This window comes from Meriones unguiculatus, chromosome 12 (assembly GCF_030254825.1).
Source record: "Meriones unguiculatus strain TT.TT164.6M chromosome 12, Bangor_MerUng_6.1, whole genome shotgun sequence".
Taxonomy (NCBI): Eukaryota; Metazoa; Chordata; class Mammalia; order Rodentia; family Muridae; genus Meriones; species Meriones unguiculatus.
Genome location: NC_083360.1, coordinates 12,303,480 through 12,320,471, shown reverse-complemented (window position 1 = coordinate 12,320,471; position 16,992 = coordinate 12,303,480). Strand labels below are relative to the sequence as shown.

At 40.5% G+C, this 16,992-nt stretch overlaps 1 protein-coding gene across 1 annotated transcript in view; it reads left to right on the top strand.

The window, feature by feature from the left end:
* Positions 1-1,329: 1,329 nt before the first annotated feature.
* Anapc4 (anaphase promoting complex subunit 4) overlaps positions 1,330-16,992 on the top strand; it is a 30,084-nt gene continuing 14,421 nt past the window's right edge. Inside the window, exons 1-15 of the mRNA XM_021653780.2 lie at positions 1,330-1,636; positions 2,595-2,700; positions 5,963-6,095; positions 7,814-7,888; positions 8,006-8,032; positions 8,125-8,169; positions 8,743-8,827; positions 9,427-9,531; positions 10,963-11,046; positions 12,972-13,058; positions 14,179-14,243; positions 14,772-14,814; positions 14,932-15,008; positions 15,591-15,691; positions 15,774-15,825. Coding sequence (XP_021509455.1) covers positions 1,508-1,636; positions 2,595-2,700; positions 5,963-6,095; positions 7,814-7,888; positions 8,006-8,032; positions 8,125-8,169; positions 8,743-8,827; positions 9,427-9,531; positions 10,963-11,046; positions 12,972-13,058; positions 14,179-14,243; positions 14,772-14,814; positions 14,932-15,008; positions 15,591-15,691; positions 15,774-15,825 — 1,214 coding nt within the window. The 5' untranslated portion in view covers positions 1,330-1,507. The remainder of the gene's footprint in view (positions 1,637-2,594; positions 2,701-5,962; positions 6,096-7,813; positions 7,889-8,005; positions 8,033-8,124; positions 8,170-8,742; positions 8,828-9,426; positions 9,532-10,962; positions 11,047-12,971; positions 13,059-14,178; positions 14,244-14,771; positions 14,815-14,931; positions 15,009-15,590; positions 15,692-15,773; positions 15,826-16,992) is intronic.

Genomic DNA, 16,992 nt, shown 5'->3' with positions numbered 1-16,992 from the left:
GGCATGCAGAAAGTTCAAGGTATCTCTCATACTACAACCCAAAGAATGCCAGTTCCAACTTCCTTAATTTTTCACTTAGGTTCTTTTCTAAGTAAAAATAGGAAATATGCTAAAGCTACCTCCTAAAAAACAAAACAAAACAAAAACCCCATAATTGGAAATGCCCTTTAGTGATCTATATACCTTTTCATAAATATGAAAATCAATGTCTATAGAAGTGGAATTCTTCAGGATGGATTTACCATGTCTAAAAAAACCCCGCCTATGGTTGGACATGTGATTTCATTATTTTCATTATTTTGAGCAACCTCATACTAACATTTTCCTTACCAAATCTGGGACTTCTTTAGGGTAGCTAAATGTGTCTTGCTAATAGTTGTCATGTATCACTTGCCGCGCAGTGCGCCGCTTACGTTTCCTATGTAACAGGAATCATATCGCTAAGCGCGTGTTTCCTATACATGCAAATACTGTGAGTCTAGTCCGCTTGCTAGAACTTCTTCAAACTGGAATCACGTGACTTAGTCTCTGGATTTCTTCCAGGAACAGCAAGTGAAGTAGTGGGTGAGACAGTAAAAATAAAGTAGTACAATCGTGACGCCCTCTGCGTCAAGAAGGGTGCTACGAAGGGTGCTCTCCCGTCGTGCCGTGTGGGCTTTATACTTAAAACGCCCCCCCGGAATGGCGTATTGACTATCGGGGTTGCCTGGGTAGTGTATGGCTGCATTTTCTCACATAATCAATGCTTGGATGCTATAGAATAGATAAATCCTGGTTCCTCCTCCCTGTGGTGGGTTTGCTACAAGTTGTTAAGGGATCGTTTAAATAGAGTGAGAAATCAAACTGCTGGTCCCTTGTCAGGGAGGGTGTGAGCACTTTAATACTTGTCTGTAAATCGAAATTATTCAGTGTTTTGTTTTTAAATGGTCTTTTCCACCTAGTGTTAATTTTCTTTTAATTTGTTAAAATGCTTCTGATAGGGAGGGGTTTTGCTGTTGTTTTTTGTGCTACTGTGCAGCCAGGGCTGAAAACTACCAAGAGAGTGCCAAAGGAGGTTCCAGTGTCTGGGTTGGGACAATCAAGGGATTGTCTCCACAGCAGCAAATTTCTGAGCAAACGGAAGGGTTCCCACAGATCCGCACGTACACTGGAATGATTGCTCTGTGCTTGCTGGGCACCGAGGTAACCGGAGTAGGGGACAGTCGGGACCCGGAGCGCTTTCCGCTTAAGCGACACCCTAACCACGCCCTTTGCGCCGCTCGCCCCGCCCCGCCCCGAAGCCCCTCCCCGCTCGCCCCGCCCCCGAAGCCTCTCACTTCCTTTCGCGGGGACGTCGGCGCCGGAAGCGTGCTCGGAGGCGGAGGGAGAGGGCGGGGAGAGCCGCTGGCCAGGTAGTAGGCCGAGTTCGCGACTCCGGCAGGTACCGCTGCGTGCAGGGCTCTGCGCCAGAGCTGGTAGTCGGGTGCTCCGGCGGTGTTCACCTGAGCGTCGTTGCAGGCCTGCCCCCATGCTGCGCTTTCCGACCTGTTTCCCGTCCTTTCGAGTGGTGGGAGAGAAGCAGCTGCCACAGGAGATTGTTTTCTTGGTCTGGTCACCCAAGCGGGACCTCATTGCTTTGGCCAACACCACCGGCGAGGTAAGTGAGCGGGTGAGGGTTTGCCTGTGTTGGGACCCGCGAGCCTCAGTTTCCCTTTCGGCAGACGTGGCGGATCAGCTGTCTACCCTGCCCCTAACATCTCAGCGTGCCTGATAACTTAAAGTGAAAATGTAAAGGACCGTATCTGCCAAGCATGGTTTCTGTTCCATTTCCTGTATTGCTAGAAGAACAAATTCCCTCAAAGTTCTGCACACCCAAGTCGCCATGAATTGATTTGGCCAGGGACGCAACATCCGAGTAGACCCTCAGACTGCCCAAAGTTGGCTTTCAGATTAGGAGACTGAATTGTCAAGTCCAGTTGGGACCGTGTGCCCGTGCAGTTGGTACGGAGGATGTTTGATGGTTTAGAACCCCTGGCTAGAAAGTGACAGAGCTGCCAGCATGGGCTAAGATTGCAGTCCGTATTATTGTTGTTATTTTACTATGTCACAGCCAGCTTTCGGCGCCGTTCATGTTACTTTTCTTGTTGTTGTCTAGGACAGGCTTTTTTTTTTTCTAAAAAGTAAATTTAAAAGATAGGAAAGAAGCTGAGACAAGGCTCAGCAATCAAGAGCACTTGCTGTTCTTATAGATGACCTGGGTTTGGTTCCTGGCACCCACATTGCTGCTGGCAGCTGTCTGTAACTCCACTTCCACGGAGATCTGATGCCCTCTCCTGGCCTCCTTGGGCACTGACTGCCCAGTGCGGTACAAATATACACATACTTTAAAAAAAAAGATAACAAAATGTTTATGGTGCAGGGCTAAGTTGGGCCTTCTGAGTTCACTGATTTCTTTGAAAATATCTTACATTCATTTGGATACTGTTGTTCTCTTCTGGTCTTTGGATAGCTAAATACTGAAAGTAGTAATTAAAAATTTTGTCCTGTTGATCTAGGTTCATTTTATTTCTGAAAATGAGTTTGCAGCTTTCTGCTATTATATCTTTTTGTCTTAGGTTTTACTTCATCGACTTGCAAGTTTTCATCGAGTTTGGAGTTTTCCACCAAATGAAAATACAGGAAAAGAAGTGACCTGTTTGGCCTGGAGACCAGATGGCAAACGTATGACAATGCTATAAACATTTTTCATTTTCATAATGTATATTCTAAAAAGAAACCCTGTTTTTAAAAAGAATACTTTTTTTTAGTATATTTTAAAATTGTGGTTTTACTTCTGTTATACAAGTCTTACTGTAGAGCACTGACTGGCCTGGGTCTCACTGTGTAGACCAGGCTGGAGTAGAACTTCCAGAGATCCGCCAGCTTCTGCCTCCCAAACGCTGGGATTAAAGACAGGTTGTCATACCTGGCCCAGTATTAGAATTATAAATACTAGTTTGAGATTTTTTTTCTTTTCAGAATATTTAAAATATTTTTCATGAAAGTCTGTTGTTGGCAAAGATAACCCTTTAATGAACTCTGGCTACGTGGCAGATAGAATCAAAATCTAACACATTTGAAGAACACTTGGCATTTGTTCTTTCTGCTCTCTTGTGGTGGTTCACCACTCCCCATTCAGTGCCATCAGGGCCTTTTTCTTCCCCAGATTCATTTAGCGCTAATGTGGGGTTCATAAGGATTCTGTATGCAAGCAGGTTTGCCACACCCGAGAGACCATCCCCTGTGACTGTCCGTTCCCACAGCTCTTTCCTCCTGTCGTGGCTCTCATCATTCATCGTCCATGGGTGTGTGTGGGTTTTGTCAACTCGTGGATAACAATGTGGCCAAGTCAAAATTGTTAACATGCTCAGAACATTAGGGTTTTTGTTTGTTTGTTCATTGCTAGAGGTTTTTGTTGTTGTTTATTTGTATATGATTGCACAGTTCTCCAGTGTGTACTTCGTTGTTGACAGCATTGTATCACTGTGTCAAAAGGCTGAACGAGCCTGAAGATACTTTAGAAAAAAAGTTAAATTGCCTTTGTTAAATGTGTATTTCCTCCTGCTTAATTTTTTGTTTTAGATAAATATAAATAAGTACTTAAAACTTCTTTGAAAACATAATCCCCGAGAGATAGCTGTGTTTTGGTGAACAACTTTGACAACACTTCCCGATAAAATATGTACATAGATGTCTGTTTGTGGACTTCCATCTGAATTCGTTTGATACATACTCTTTTGACAGGTTTGGTTCAGGCTCAGTATGAATAGGCTTGCCATGTTAAATGACCAGATACTAACCCACTGTGTTTGTATATTGGAATTTACATCTTTTGGTCCTGATGCTTATCTCATTGCCAGCTTCGGTTTTCCTAAGCAGTATGTGAGCATGCCGAGCGTGTGAGAGAACTTTATGTGATTAATTCCTTAGATTCCTTCCTAAACAGAATTTTCAGGAATGCTTTTAAAATCCCACAGTCATTCACAGTCATTCTCCACTTCTTTTTCTTAGACATTGACTAGAGCCTGTAGTACCAGGGGAATGTGGATGAGTGGGGTGGCTCTGTGTACGTTATAGTACTTGCTGCCAAGCCTGAAAACCTGAGTTTGAGCTCCAGCGCGCACATGGTGAAAGAGGAGAAATGACTCCTATAAATTATTTTTTGACTGTCACACATGTGCCATGGCACACATTTGTACCCATGAGCACTCAAAATAATAAATGTAGAGGAATTTGCACCTCCCCCCATAGGGTTAAACTCAAGACCTCCCACATGCTAGGCACTTTATTGCTAACCTGTCTAAAGTCCAGCCTGGTCTAAAAAGTGAGTCTAGGACAGCCAAGGCTCCACAAAGAAACCTTTCTGTCTTGGGGCAGGGTGCGGGGGGAGGGTATCTCATATAAACTGAATGTTTCATGTTTTTGTTAGAAAGCAATCATTTCAGGTGTCTTGTATTTGGAATACTGAGGCAGGAGGATTACTGACTCTGAGTGAGTCTGAGGGATATAGCTCAGTAGTAGAATGTATAGAAGACCATAGGTTCAGTTTCTAGTACAGAAAACAAAAGGAACAAAAAGCCATAAAAGAAAAAAAAAAAAAGCAGTCCAGTCTAGCCCTTCCCCAGGCAAAGTTGCTTGGAGGGGCGTGAGCTGAAACTCACTGCTCTGTTTTGAGGGTCTGCCATTGTGTATGTAGGAAGGTAATGACTTACGTAGAGGAAGTACACTAGATAAATCAGCCGCATTCAGAGGACAAAGATTCGTAGCATTCAGTCATTTTGCTTCTTAGCATGAGATAAAATAAAGAGAAGACTTCAAGAAAACAGCAAATGGAGCCACTTTCTGTCTTGTACGTGTGTGTATGTTTCACCAATGTTTCTTGGTTAATAAAAGTATAATCTCCCAGGAACTGTTAGATATTTTCTTGTTGAAGGAAGGTCCCAGTGTAGAGACTTTTTTTGTGTAAGTTAATAAATAGAATACGTGGAAAGGTAGTATAAACAGGTCATGTGTGAACACTTGACAATAAGCTTAAATAATAGACATAAGTATATGCAAAGATCTTTTTTAGTTTTTAAAATATTACTTAAGCTAGGTGGTGGTGGTGCCTGCCTTTCATCCCTGAACTCAGGAGGCAGAGGCAGGCAGATCTCTGTGAGTTTGAGGCCAGTCTGGTCTACAAAGTGAGTGCAGGACAGCCAAGGCTACACAGAGAAACCCTAAGTCTAACCCCCAAAATTACTTAGAGGAATAGACACACCCATAAAAGTTTCACCAATATGGCTGCTTTAAACAGGAGCCGAAGACAACCACAGTAGACATGTTAATGTGGTCAGGGGAAAGCCTAGGAGGCCTCAAAGCCACACAAGGAACTACAGGCAACTAAGAATGCGAGAGAGGAGAATTGGTCTTCCCCAGGGAAGAGCACTCTGTTGGTTATCCAACACCAAAGGGTCAGCCTTGAAACATGTACAAGTAACATTATACAGACTGAGCAGGTTGTATTTCTGTATTAGGATTTTGTATGTATGTAACAACAGTTAATAAAAAGAGGCCATGAATTTTGAAGAGAGCAGGTCAGATATATGGGATGGCTTGGATGGGGAAGAGAGAAGGGGAAATTACGTAATTATAATCCCCCAAACAAGTTTCTAAGCTGAAATAAAATTGTTTAATTACATTTACTTACGATATACGTACGGTGCCTGTGCCATAGCACATATCTTGAATCAGAACGGACTAAACTCATGTTGTTGAGACCTAGTGATAAGCTTTTGCACCTGCTGGGCTCATTTGCTGGCCCTCAAAGAAGAATTTTTAGGTATTTAGAATATGTTTGAAGTAGTAAAACTGAACAATAAGTGAGATGCCTGTTTAATTTTCTGAAATGTTACGCTGATTTATTCTTTTTGCTTGTCTGTTTTGTTTTCTTACTTTGTTGTAGTTTTGGCCTTTGCTCTCGCTGATACCAAGAAAATTATTTTGTGTGATGTGGAAAAGCCTGAAAGCTTACACTCTTTTTCTGTGGAGGCTCCAGTCTCTTGTATGCATTGGATGGAAGTGACTGTGGAAAGCAGGTAGAGTACCACGGGCCGGGAAACTTGGAAAGTTTCAGAGCTTGTTTTCATGTCTTTTCTCAGACACATCCTTGCTGTGTGGCTAGGCCACACTCAGACTGGAGGTCTTCCTGCCTCTCAGCCTTCCAAGAGCTGGAGATTATAGACATATACAGGCATTGCCCCTGAAATTATCTTTCTATTGAATGGGATGAGTGTTGGTGCTGAGTGTGTACATGCTGAAGTTTTTAGTTTAGATTGTCAAGATGGAATATTTTTTTATTATTATTATTATTTGTGTGTGTGCTGTTTTGTGAGGAGCTTTGTCCCGTGTTAATGGATATTCTTGGTGCATAAATAACGCTCAGTGGAGCAGACAGCCTGACAGGCTCCCACTGTGTCCTTGGGCTGGCTCCTTCCCTTATTTCCTGGAAGAGGTTTTCCCTCTTCTGTGTAGAAAAGGAATGCCTGGGTTGCAGTGAGGAAGGTGCAAAGCCCCAGTGATACTGGCTCATATTGGAGACAGGAGTTTTTGAAAACGTGACTTTCTTTTTTCCCAATAGTGTTTTCTTCCTGATTTTCAAAAAATTACTATCAAATGAAGATACAAATCATGAATAGTAATCGACAGCTTTCTTAAATGGCACCTAAAAGAAACAGGTGACAAAGATTTAGCCCAAGGTTTGAAGTTCATTATAATTAAACCAAATTAATTAACCCATCTTCAAATAACCAAGGATTGCATATAGTTATTCCTAGAAGGCGAGAGAAACACAGTAAGTCATGTGATTTGGGTCCCAGCCCAGGTCCCTGCTACTTAAGCAGCACATTTCTAAAGGCTTAAACATGTTCCAGGGTGTTCTAGGGTCTCTCAGGCAGCATGTGTGTTCCAGGGTGGAAAACATGATTTCTGGTCACTACTTTTTCACTTTCTCAAGCATTTATTACCAACTGTATTTGGAGGTAGAGTTGAGAAACAGAAGGCAAAAATGATATTCCCGATGCATACATTGTAGCACACACCTATAATCCCAGTTGTGAATACTGTTTCTGGAAGCTGGAGCAATGGCTCGGCAGTTAAGAACGCTTGTCTCTCTTGCAGAAGATCTGAGTTTGGTTCCCATAGCCTCCACAACTCCCAATCCCAATTCTTCTGGCCTCCTCAGGCATCATGCACACATGTTTTGTGCATATATTCATGCAGGCAGAACATAGATACACATAAATAAATCCAAAAGAATTAAAAAAAAAAGAGTATTTCCGAATCAATGGTGTAGTTTCATATACCCAATAGGCTACCACATCCCCAATTCTACCTAAGCCGTAGAACCAGTCATTAAATAATACAATAATCTCAGTTGCTTTAAATTACTCTTAGTACTTTGTTTACTGTGGTTTTTAGATGAGAATTCAGAAATCATAAGTTCTTAGTCTATCTCAATATTGAGTACATATTAATATGTTTCATATGCTGACAAAAACATTAATATTTCTCAATATGTAAAGTGACTAGGCCAGTTTGTCAGTTTGTTTTGAAAGCAAAACAAACCAAAAACCAAATTCCCCTTTATGTTCTCATATGGGGTTGTTGACAATGTTTGTTTTACAAGGGTGAAATATTTTTTGCTTGTATCTATGTGCTAAAGTTAAAAAACTAGGAATCCTTTACTTGCATTTGTAATGGAAAGAGGAATAGAATCACTGCTGTTGTGTAACGCTTGGCTCCCTCTCCCTTTCAGTGTCTTAACATCATTTTATAATGCTGAGGATGAATCCAATCTTCTCTTGCCTAAGCTGCCCACATTGCCGAAAAAGTATGTATCAGTTTTATGTCTTTGGAATGAACCTTGTCAATTTCTCTTTTGCTTTTAACAAGGTACCAAGTTCCCATGCATTTCTCAAGAGTATATTTTATCTCTATTTTCTCCTAGTTATAGCAACACCTCGAAAATATTTAGGTAAGAATACCTTTCTTATTTTCAAACAAGGTGGTCTTTTATTATTTGAAAGATAATATTGAAGGATGACCCAATTTATGTTTTTATTTTAGTGAAGAAAATTCTGATGAAATTATCAAGCTCTTGGGAGATGTCAGGTAAATCTTACAGATACCTTATTTGATTTCTTGAAGGTGATGTTTTCACATCTGAGGCAGTTTTCAGAACTTTTTGAACAGTTGATTCTTCATCATGTTACTTCACTGTTGACATTGAAATTCCTTAGTAGCACACAGATGGAAGTGTCTGTTGTGTGGCCATTGATTTTTCTAAATTTTAGTAATATTATAGTGTATCTTAAGAAGATAGAAGTACTAGAGTTTCTAGATTTAATTTAAGTTTTCCAAGTTTTTAAAGCCTATTTAATGTTGTTGTTGTTTTTTTTTTCATTACCTTCATGACAGAACTGATGGTACTGTGTATTATCTGGGAAAAGGATCATTTTCCTTATGATTGTGCATGAGTACAGTTGATGCCATGTAATTTTATTGTAAACAGAATTTTTTGTTCTTTTGGAAAAAAATAAAAAACAGGTTTTAGCAGTAGTGGGCTTGCTGCAGGCAGAGCTGTGTGTAGTGTAGCTGAAAGAGTAGATTAGCAGTCCTGCCTTGGTTTAATGTAGCCAGAGCTTCTGTTGGTTCTCCTCAGCTTGTTGCATTGTTCTCAATTAGGCTGAACATCCTGGTCCTTGGAGGAAGCTCTGGATTTATTGAGCTTTATGCTTACGGGATGTTCAAAATTGCCCGAGTAACAGGGGTAAGTTCTTCTTCAGAATTTTCTGTTACTCTTAGAAAATGGCAGCTGCTTACTTACAGGAAGTTGAGTTCGTTTTGTTGGTGATGTTTTGGCTTGAGTTCACATTGAAATGCTCACAGGTTAATTTTAGTAAATAGAATTTAGTGTTACTGTGTTTGCAGCGGTCAGGAGCTATTCGTGGAACTAGTCAGGTCTCTCCTTTTGCAGAACCATTGGCATGGTCCACTTGACTGTGATTTACTGGTTCTTAAGCCTGTAGTAGGAAAGAGTTAAAGTGGGTGGTTGGCATGTGAGCAGTCACAAAAGCAGCCCCTAAGCTCAGTTCCAAGTCTCTCAGAGTTGTAAAGAAGAGAGAGAATATCTCAGATTTTTAGGGAATATGTTGGGTCTCCAGTATTTGGTGTGAGTCCCTTCATGGAGGAGTTCAGACATTAGGGTGTTGGTACCTCCTTGGGCCACTCCTTAGGTATGTCAGGAACCAGGGTTGTGCATTTCTACTTTTTAAAGTTCTGTGTGAATTTTTGCTTCCATTGTTATAAGCAGATGCAGCCTGTCAGTAATAGCAAATGTGTCGGGCATGGCGATAACTGTTTTTGCAGATTGCGGGTACTTGCCTTGCTCTGTGTTTATCAAGTGATTTGAAGTCATTATCAGTGGTCACAGAGGTTTCCAGTGGTGGAGCATCAGAAGTTTCATATTTTCAGGTGAGTATTAGAACCCTATTGCAGTATCAGGTATGTGGTTTATAGTTTTCCCCCTGGTGCTAGGATTTGAAGTCAGGGCTTTACACATGCAGACCATGCTTTTACAGGGTTCAATTGCTCATATCACTGGAGTCTAATAGTAAAGTCTGCTTAGACTTTCTAAATCTTGTATATTGAATGCTAGTGTAGTGAATATTATTTCTTGCACACTGCAGTTTAGTTTCATGGTTAAAACTGTTTTCATAGTCTGTTTTAGCAACTGGTTCCTTGACCAGTTTAGCTTTATGCTGGAAGTTTTTCTTTTTTTTTAAAGGGACCTTTTCTCTCCGTAGAAAGTTTATAGTTATTGGTCACTTAGTATGTGGCAGGCGCGTCGTGCTGCAAACACAGCAGTGTAATGGATGGGCACTGCTGTTGTCTCCATCTGTAGGGGAAACTTCGGTCACACTGTAGAGCTCACTCAGTGACATTGCAGAATTGGGAAGTCATGCCAGGCTTTCTGCTTCCAGTGTGTGTTCCCGGCCAGCACCCTGCCACTTGAGTTAAATGATCACTCAGTATGGGGGAAAATCTTTTCCAAACTGTGGCTTGTGCTGTAGACGAGGATATTGCCCGGGCTTCTGTATGTACATTATAGCTTTGCTTTGTGAGGAAATCATCCCAAGTATTTCTTCTGAGCTGTTTTAACCTAAGTATGTCTGAACTCTCAGAGGTAGGACAAAAAGGATGTGCATCCTTCCTTCATTCTATTCAGAACATCAGAGCGCCTGAGACTGTGGCTGTTTGCATTTGCTCTTCTTTGTGATGCTGAGAAACTGTTGATTAACAAGTTTGCATCTGAGATCTAGTAAAATTATTTGTTTTTTTCTGTGAGGTTTGTGATAGATTTGTTTTCTGTTGTAGTTTTTGAGTTAGGTCTCATGTAATGTAGGCTTGTCTCCAACTCATTGCGTGTAGCTAAAGATGACCTTGGATTCCTCCTTCTTCTGCCCACAACTCCCAAATTCTGTGATCACAGATTTGTGCCAAGGCCAGACATAATGGATAATGACAACCTCATTGAAATATGACTCATACTACTGATATGCATGTGTTAATCTGTAACCTTTAATTCTTTTTACTTATATTAATTTTTTGCATTAATCTATGGTCATTTTAAAATATTGTCATAATGTTGTAGGTTACTGTATCGGTAGCTACACAGAAGGGAGGGATGACTCAGTGTTGTGCCCCAGTTGGCAATCCCGTTACAGTCGTCTGCTGGTTTCGAAACTATGTTACGCTCACGGGGCAGGATTCTGATAATTCTGCCATGTAGTTAGATTCAGATTCTTCTCTAAGTTAAGGGCTTGTTTTTGAGCTGAATGAGAATAATTTGTCTTCAAAAGAAGCAAATGCTCCTGTGACTCATTTTATTGTTTTACTTTGTAGCTTGAAACCAACCTGCTGTATTCCTTCTTACCTGAAGTAACTCGGATGGCCAGAAAGTTTACTCACATTTCCGCTCTCTTACAGGTATGCGTCCATAACCGGCTTTGTGTCTGCCTCTTACTAGAGGCTCCTGCCTTTCCATAAAGAAGCCATCAAAAGTTTATGTTGTACAAAGGCACCGGCGGTGGGAGTGCTATAGGCTATTCTTACAATATTTATCAAATCAAAAGCAGAGATGTAATTGAAATCTCCTGTTCAGCCCTCTTAACTGCCTCCAGAAGAAAAGGGGGGAATCCTGTAAATCTTCTACACTATTTGTAATGAAACTGTGACATAAAAATTTTATAGCTAAATTATTGTGGAAGAAGTTTTCATATGAGTCAGATTTTGTTCATAATAAATCCTTTCTACATTGGTTCATAGTTTTGTAGGTAAGCAATTTGGGTAGGCTGTTTCAAAAGGCTCTATAGAACTGTGCCTGATGTAGCTCACCTTAAAGAAGCTGGTCATGCCAACCAGTGTGTGTCTCTAGACTACAATAACTTTGTCTTTGCTCTACATCCCTCATTCTATAGCCAGCCCGTCTGCCCGTGCTTATTCACATGGTGATGGCTGTAGGAGTCTCTCTTCACAGTATGAGTCTAGGGGTGCGAAGACTTTTGAGTTGTGCTGTTTCTGCTGTGTTCTGTTAGAGTAAGACACGGGGCAGGCTAGACAGTGTATCTGGATGGAGCATCTACAACAAATTACTGCTCTTTTGTTTGATTTACTACAGTCTTTATTTTGCTTGATATTAAAGATTTCTAGATGTTAGTATTTTCTTAGGGGTCCTGTCTGACAGTTGAATATCTGAACAAAGCAGCATTGTGACAGTATGCGTAAACTTTAAAAAGCACAGGATACTTATTTTTTCAGACACAAACCTGGAATTGTGTTACTGTAAATTTGTTAGAATCACTGGATAATGTAATTTCTTAGTTAAGTGATTACCAAAGCTTAGCCATGCTCTTTTGTAAATGTTGCTTTTATTTCCTCAGACAAGGGGAGGAGATGAGAGCTACCCAAGCTGTAGGAATACACGGCTTAGGCTGAGCCCAGAGCATTTCTTTTTCTGTTCTACCTGTCCCTTGGCCTAGGCCTGGAAGCTTGTAGCCTCTGAACAATCTAATCTTCTGCAAACCTGAACCTTGAAGGCTTTAGCTTCCAGCCTCCATCTGCTAACCTAGGCTTGGAATGTTTCAGCCTCTGAGATATGCTGCTGAATAAACTTACCCTTGCTAGCTCTTTTCTGAACTCTCACTGGCTGGTGCAACTCAGCTGTTCTGGCCCAAACGCATCTCCATGTTGACTGACTCAATCTTGCTTCTCTCTAAGCTTCTTACAGAATTACTGTGCTTCTCCTTAAACTAACTCTGGCAATATGTTTTAATCTTCTGGCTCCTTCTTGTTCTCTGACTCATTCTCTCTCTATAACCTGTCTCTGCAAAACTGTCCCAGTAAAACTGCCACACATGCTACTCCTACCACCCCACTACTGTCCCTGCGCTGCTCAGCAGCTTCTCTTTCCCGTGCTGTGCTCCTGAGAGTTGGGTGGATCCTAGCTCTGACTCCTTCTGTCAAATCTTTCTCTTTGTCACTTCATCCGCCCCTCAATTAGAAGTCACTTTCAAACCACACTGCTTCCTTCTGTACACTAATCTTACTTTCATTGTTTGGGATTAAAGGTATGTACTAAAGGCATATCTGTATTCCAGCCAGATCATATTGTAATCCAGGGCCTGTCTGCATTCCAGCCGGATCACATAGACCTAGAAGGTCTTTAAATGTGATTCCTTGCCAGAGAAGTCATGTTGCTGGATTAAAACTCCTCTATATCTTCTCTTTTCCTATAGCTTTGTTGAGTTAGAAGAGTAATTGAAAGTAAATTCTCGATTTCTCTGACACAGCCAAAGAAGAACACAGCATGTTGTTTTGATTTTTTTTAACTATGTTTTTCTTTTTGTTAATAGTATATAAATTTGTCACTGACATGTATGTGTGAAGCATGGGAAGAAATACTAATGCAGATGGACTCTCGTCTCACTAAGTTTGTACAGGTAATGTACTAATAACTGAACTTGATTCTGTGGAGATACTGAGTGTATTTTCTGTATTTGCCTTATGAGGTATATGGGGTCAGAACTGGTGGTTTAGACTATAATCCCAATGCGCAGAAAGACAAGCGAGAGAGTTTGCCATGAGTTAAAGGTTAATGTGTGCTACAGAGTGAGACCCTGTCTCAAAGAAAAAGTGGCAAGCTGGAGAGATGCCTCAGTAGTTAAGAATATTTGCTATTCTTGTAGAGGGCTCAAGTTCACATTGATTGGCTCACATACAGTTGTAATTCTAGCTTCCGAAGGATCTGATGCTTTAGCATCGGTGGGTACCGATACTCATGAACACACTTGTACACACACAAACACACACACACATAATTTAAAGTAAAGCAAATCTTAAAAGAAAAATTAGCTTGATTTGTAGAAGGCTAAGATCATTATTTCTTTCATTATTTCAGCTGGCTTGATATAACCTCAGTATTTAGGTTAAAAAAGAATTGTATTAGTCAGTTTTCTATTGCTATAACAAAGTACTGAGGCTGAGTAATATATCAAGAAAAGATGTTTATTTAACTCACAGTTTTAGATTCTGAAGGTTCATGATTGTGTAGCATCATTTGTTTTCCATAATGGAGGGTTTGTGCCAGGTGGCATCTTGGCAGGAGCATGTGTAACATGGATCACACTACCACAGGGAACCAGGCAGTGTGGTTGGATAGTATCTTTAATAATCACGCTTGGAAGAACTAGCCAGGTTCCCCTGAGTATCACCTTCATTTCTTCCCACTCACTCACTCATCTTCCATCCGCATCTACTTTTTAAAGAGTCCACCATTTAGCTGTCATCACATTGAGGAACTCTTGGGGGACAAACCATGACATACTCTCTTCCCTTCGGTACAGCTGCGCGAGACAGGGCTGTGAGTGAAGCAGGTGAAATTGGGAGGGAGAGCAGGTGGTAAAATAGGGGACTGGCTGTCTCCAGTCAGTGAGGCCTGGTGATGAGTTGAATATTTGGGGAAAGGTTAAAGCAAGGGAAGAAGATTTCATTCCTATAATTTTGAATAAATATGCTTATAATTCACAAATATGTATTACATATTTTTTTCATTCTGTCTAGGAAAAAACAACCACCACATCAGTGCAGGATGAGTTCATGCACTTACTGCTGTGGGGAAAAGCCAGGTGAGTGCACAGTTCATGCTCTCTGCTTGACTTCCTTTTCTGTCTTTTTTTGACAGTAAGTATTTTAAAAGTAATTATTTTCTCTATGGAAGTAAATTCTGGTATAAGACCCTGGTTTTTAGGATTTTCAATGAGCTTTTTATATAAATGATAATTTTGTTTATTTGTTTGTATGTACATATGTATGTATGTTTGTATGTATGTGTATTGGGTGTGTAAAAGTTCCAGAACTTTTATGTGGCCAAGTTTACCTTTTTCTTCCTGGCATCTTGGGGAGATAACTACCCAGGGTGATAATTAGTATTCCTTTCTTGATGTTTGGAAATGTATACTTTATTCATTTCTGTATTCTCTGTGTCATTTCTGTCTCTTTGTAAATAAAGCATAATCCTCATTTTGACAGGTGCTGTTTCTTCATGTTTATTTTGCTTCAAAATCCTGTTTGTACTTTGAAATTTAGGTTTTAAGTGGCACATCCAGAGTTTAAGTACAGAAATTACTAAAATTCTTTCTTTCTTTTTTTTGTAGTGCTGAACTTCAGACTCTGCTGATGAACCAGTTAACAGTGAAGGTGCTATTAAAGTGTATATGTTTAAATGGCTGTGAACACACTCTGCATTTTGTTTCTTTTTGGAATGACATATAGTATCATAGTTACATGCTAAATGTATTTTCTTCTTTTAATTAGGGCTTAAAAAAACTTGGCCAGTCTATAGAATCATCATATTCCAGTATACAAAAATTGGTTATAAGTCACTTACAGAGGTATGGAAGTGATGGAGATTTTTTTTTTTTTTTTTTTGGCATTACATTCATACTTACATCGCATTGCTTATCTTTCTGCTTCCTTTTCTCCATGTTCTTTTCAAACCTGGCATTTTAGGGAACTTGGCATAGCCAGGGTTAAATCAGCAGTGACAGTTCTTTTTCTGAAATGGTTTTCCAACATCTTTTAACCAAGCTATTCTTTTTGGACATTTGCGCTTTTTCACTCATTTAACTGTGAAATAGGCCACAGAAGTGTCTATTGTTGAACAAATGTCTATATGGTAAAGTGCGAGGATTAGGACTAGAGGTGCAGGCCACCTGTAGTAGAGGGCTTGCCCAGCGCGGGACATAATCTGATCATGGTAGCGAATCTAACTTTGCAGTCTTGGGTTTTTATCTCAGTTGTCACGATGGACAAATGATTCTAGTTCTTAGAAATAATTTAGGGAAATGACCCTTTCCTGTGGAAGGCTTATTAAGATGTTGTTTGCTTTCTTTTCTGAGATGAAGCAGGGTTCAGGTTGTTGTTGACTGTCATCTGGTCGGTAGTAACGGGGCCTATCTCTGCTCTTTTGCTAGTGGGTCCGAGTCTTTGCTGTATCATTTGAGTGAACTGAAAGGAATGGCTTCATGGAAGCAAAAATATGAACCGCTAGGGCTGGATGCTACAGGCATCGAAGGTACTGATTGAATTTTCTCATCGACTACATTAGATACGGTAAACTTACCCAAAGGTGACCCTGCTTTGTCTGTTTTCCTTAGATGCTATTACTGCTGTGGGTTCTTTCATTCTCAAGGCAAATGAACTTCTCCAGTAAGTAATGTATTACCCAGGAGTGTGGATATGAGAATATTTACTTTTGACTTAGATAAAAACCTACCAAGTTGAACTGATTAGATAATTTCTAATCAGAATTATGTGAGTAGCAAAGATCGTTTAATGAGAAATTTTATTTACGGTTCCTTACATCTTCACCCTCGTTCTAACGTGTGTCGTCTTCTGTGTTTACTTCTTTTACTTCATCCTCCTAAACCATGGCTATATTTTATTCCTTGTACCAACCAATTTTCTTTGTTTTTGTTGTGATTTCCTGAGCACTGTCGGCCTTCTTGTCTTATTCTGTTGTGTTGTGTTGTGTTGTGTTGTCTGGCAGTGTCTACCTGTGTTTCCAGGCCGGCCTGAAACTTGCAGTCCTCCTCTTGGCCTTCCAAGGGCTGCAGTCGCAGGGTTCTGCCATCCCTGCAGGCGTCCTAGTTTTCTTGCACTGTCAAGGATATATCTCTAGCATACCCTTCCCTGGTTTCTTTGTGTGAAGGGTACTGCCCCATCCTGGCATTCCTCTGCCCTACTGGTGTCCCTTTTATCCTGCACCTGCTTGTTCTGTGCTTTGCTTCCCCTACCTGGCTGTTTACAGAGACACTGTCTCTTTGCTTTCCTACATTAGACCGGAGATTTTAGACTCTGAACCTTTTCTTAATTTTTTTTCCCTGAAGCACGTCCAAAAGTAACTTACTCAGAAAGCAGATGTAGAAGGTAAACTTCCCTGTCTCTTTCCTACCCACATACAAAATTGATGATTTTTTCAGGATTTAGGATCTGAAGATGAAATAATTTCTCCTAGAACTTTCAAGGCATTGTTCCATTGCATTTAGGGCTTTTTATTGCTGATAGATAGGCTCTTGCTTTCTGAAGGATACTTTTTTGAAGGATACTTTTTTTTTTTAAGATTTATTTAGTTACTATGTATACAGTGCTCTGACTACATGTATGCCTGCTCACTGAAAGATGATACATGGTTGGGAGCCACTATGTGGTTGCTGGGAATTGAACTCCGGACCTCTGGAAGAGCAGCCAGTGCTCTTAACCTCTGGGCCATCTCTCCAGCCCTCTTGAAGGATACTTTTTATTTCATCACTTACAAGCATTAATCTTAATCCTTAACATCTTGAATTTTCACAAAAGCACTTTTAGATGCGGGTC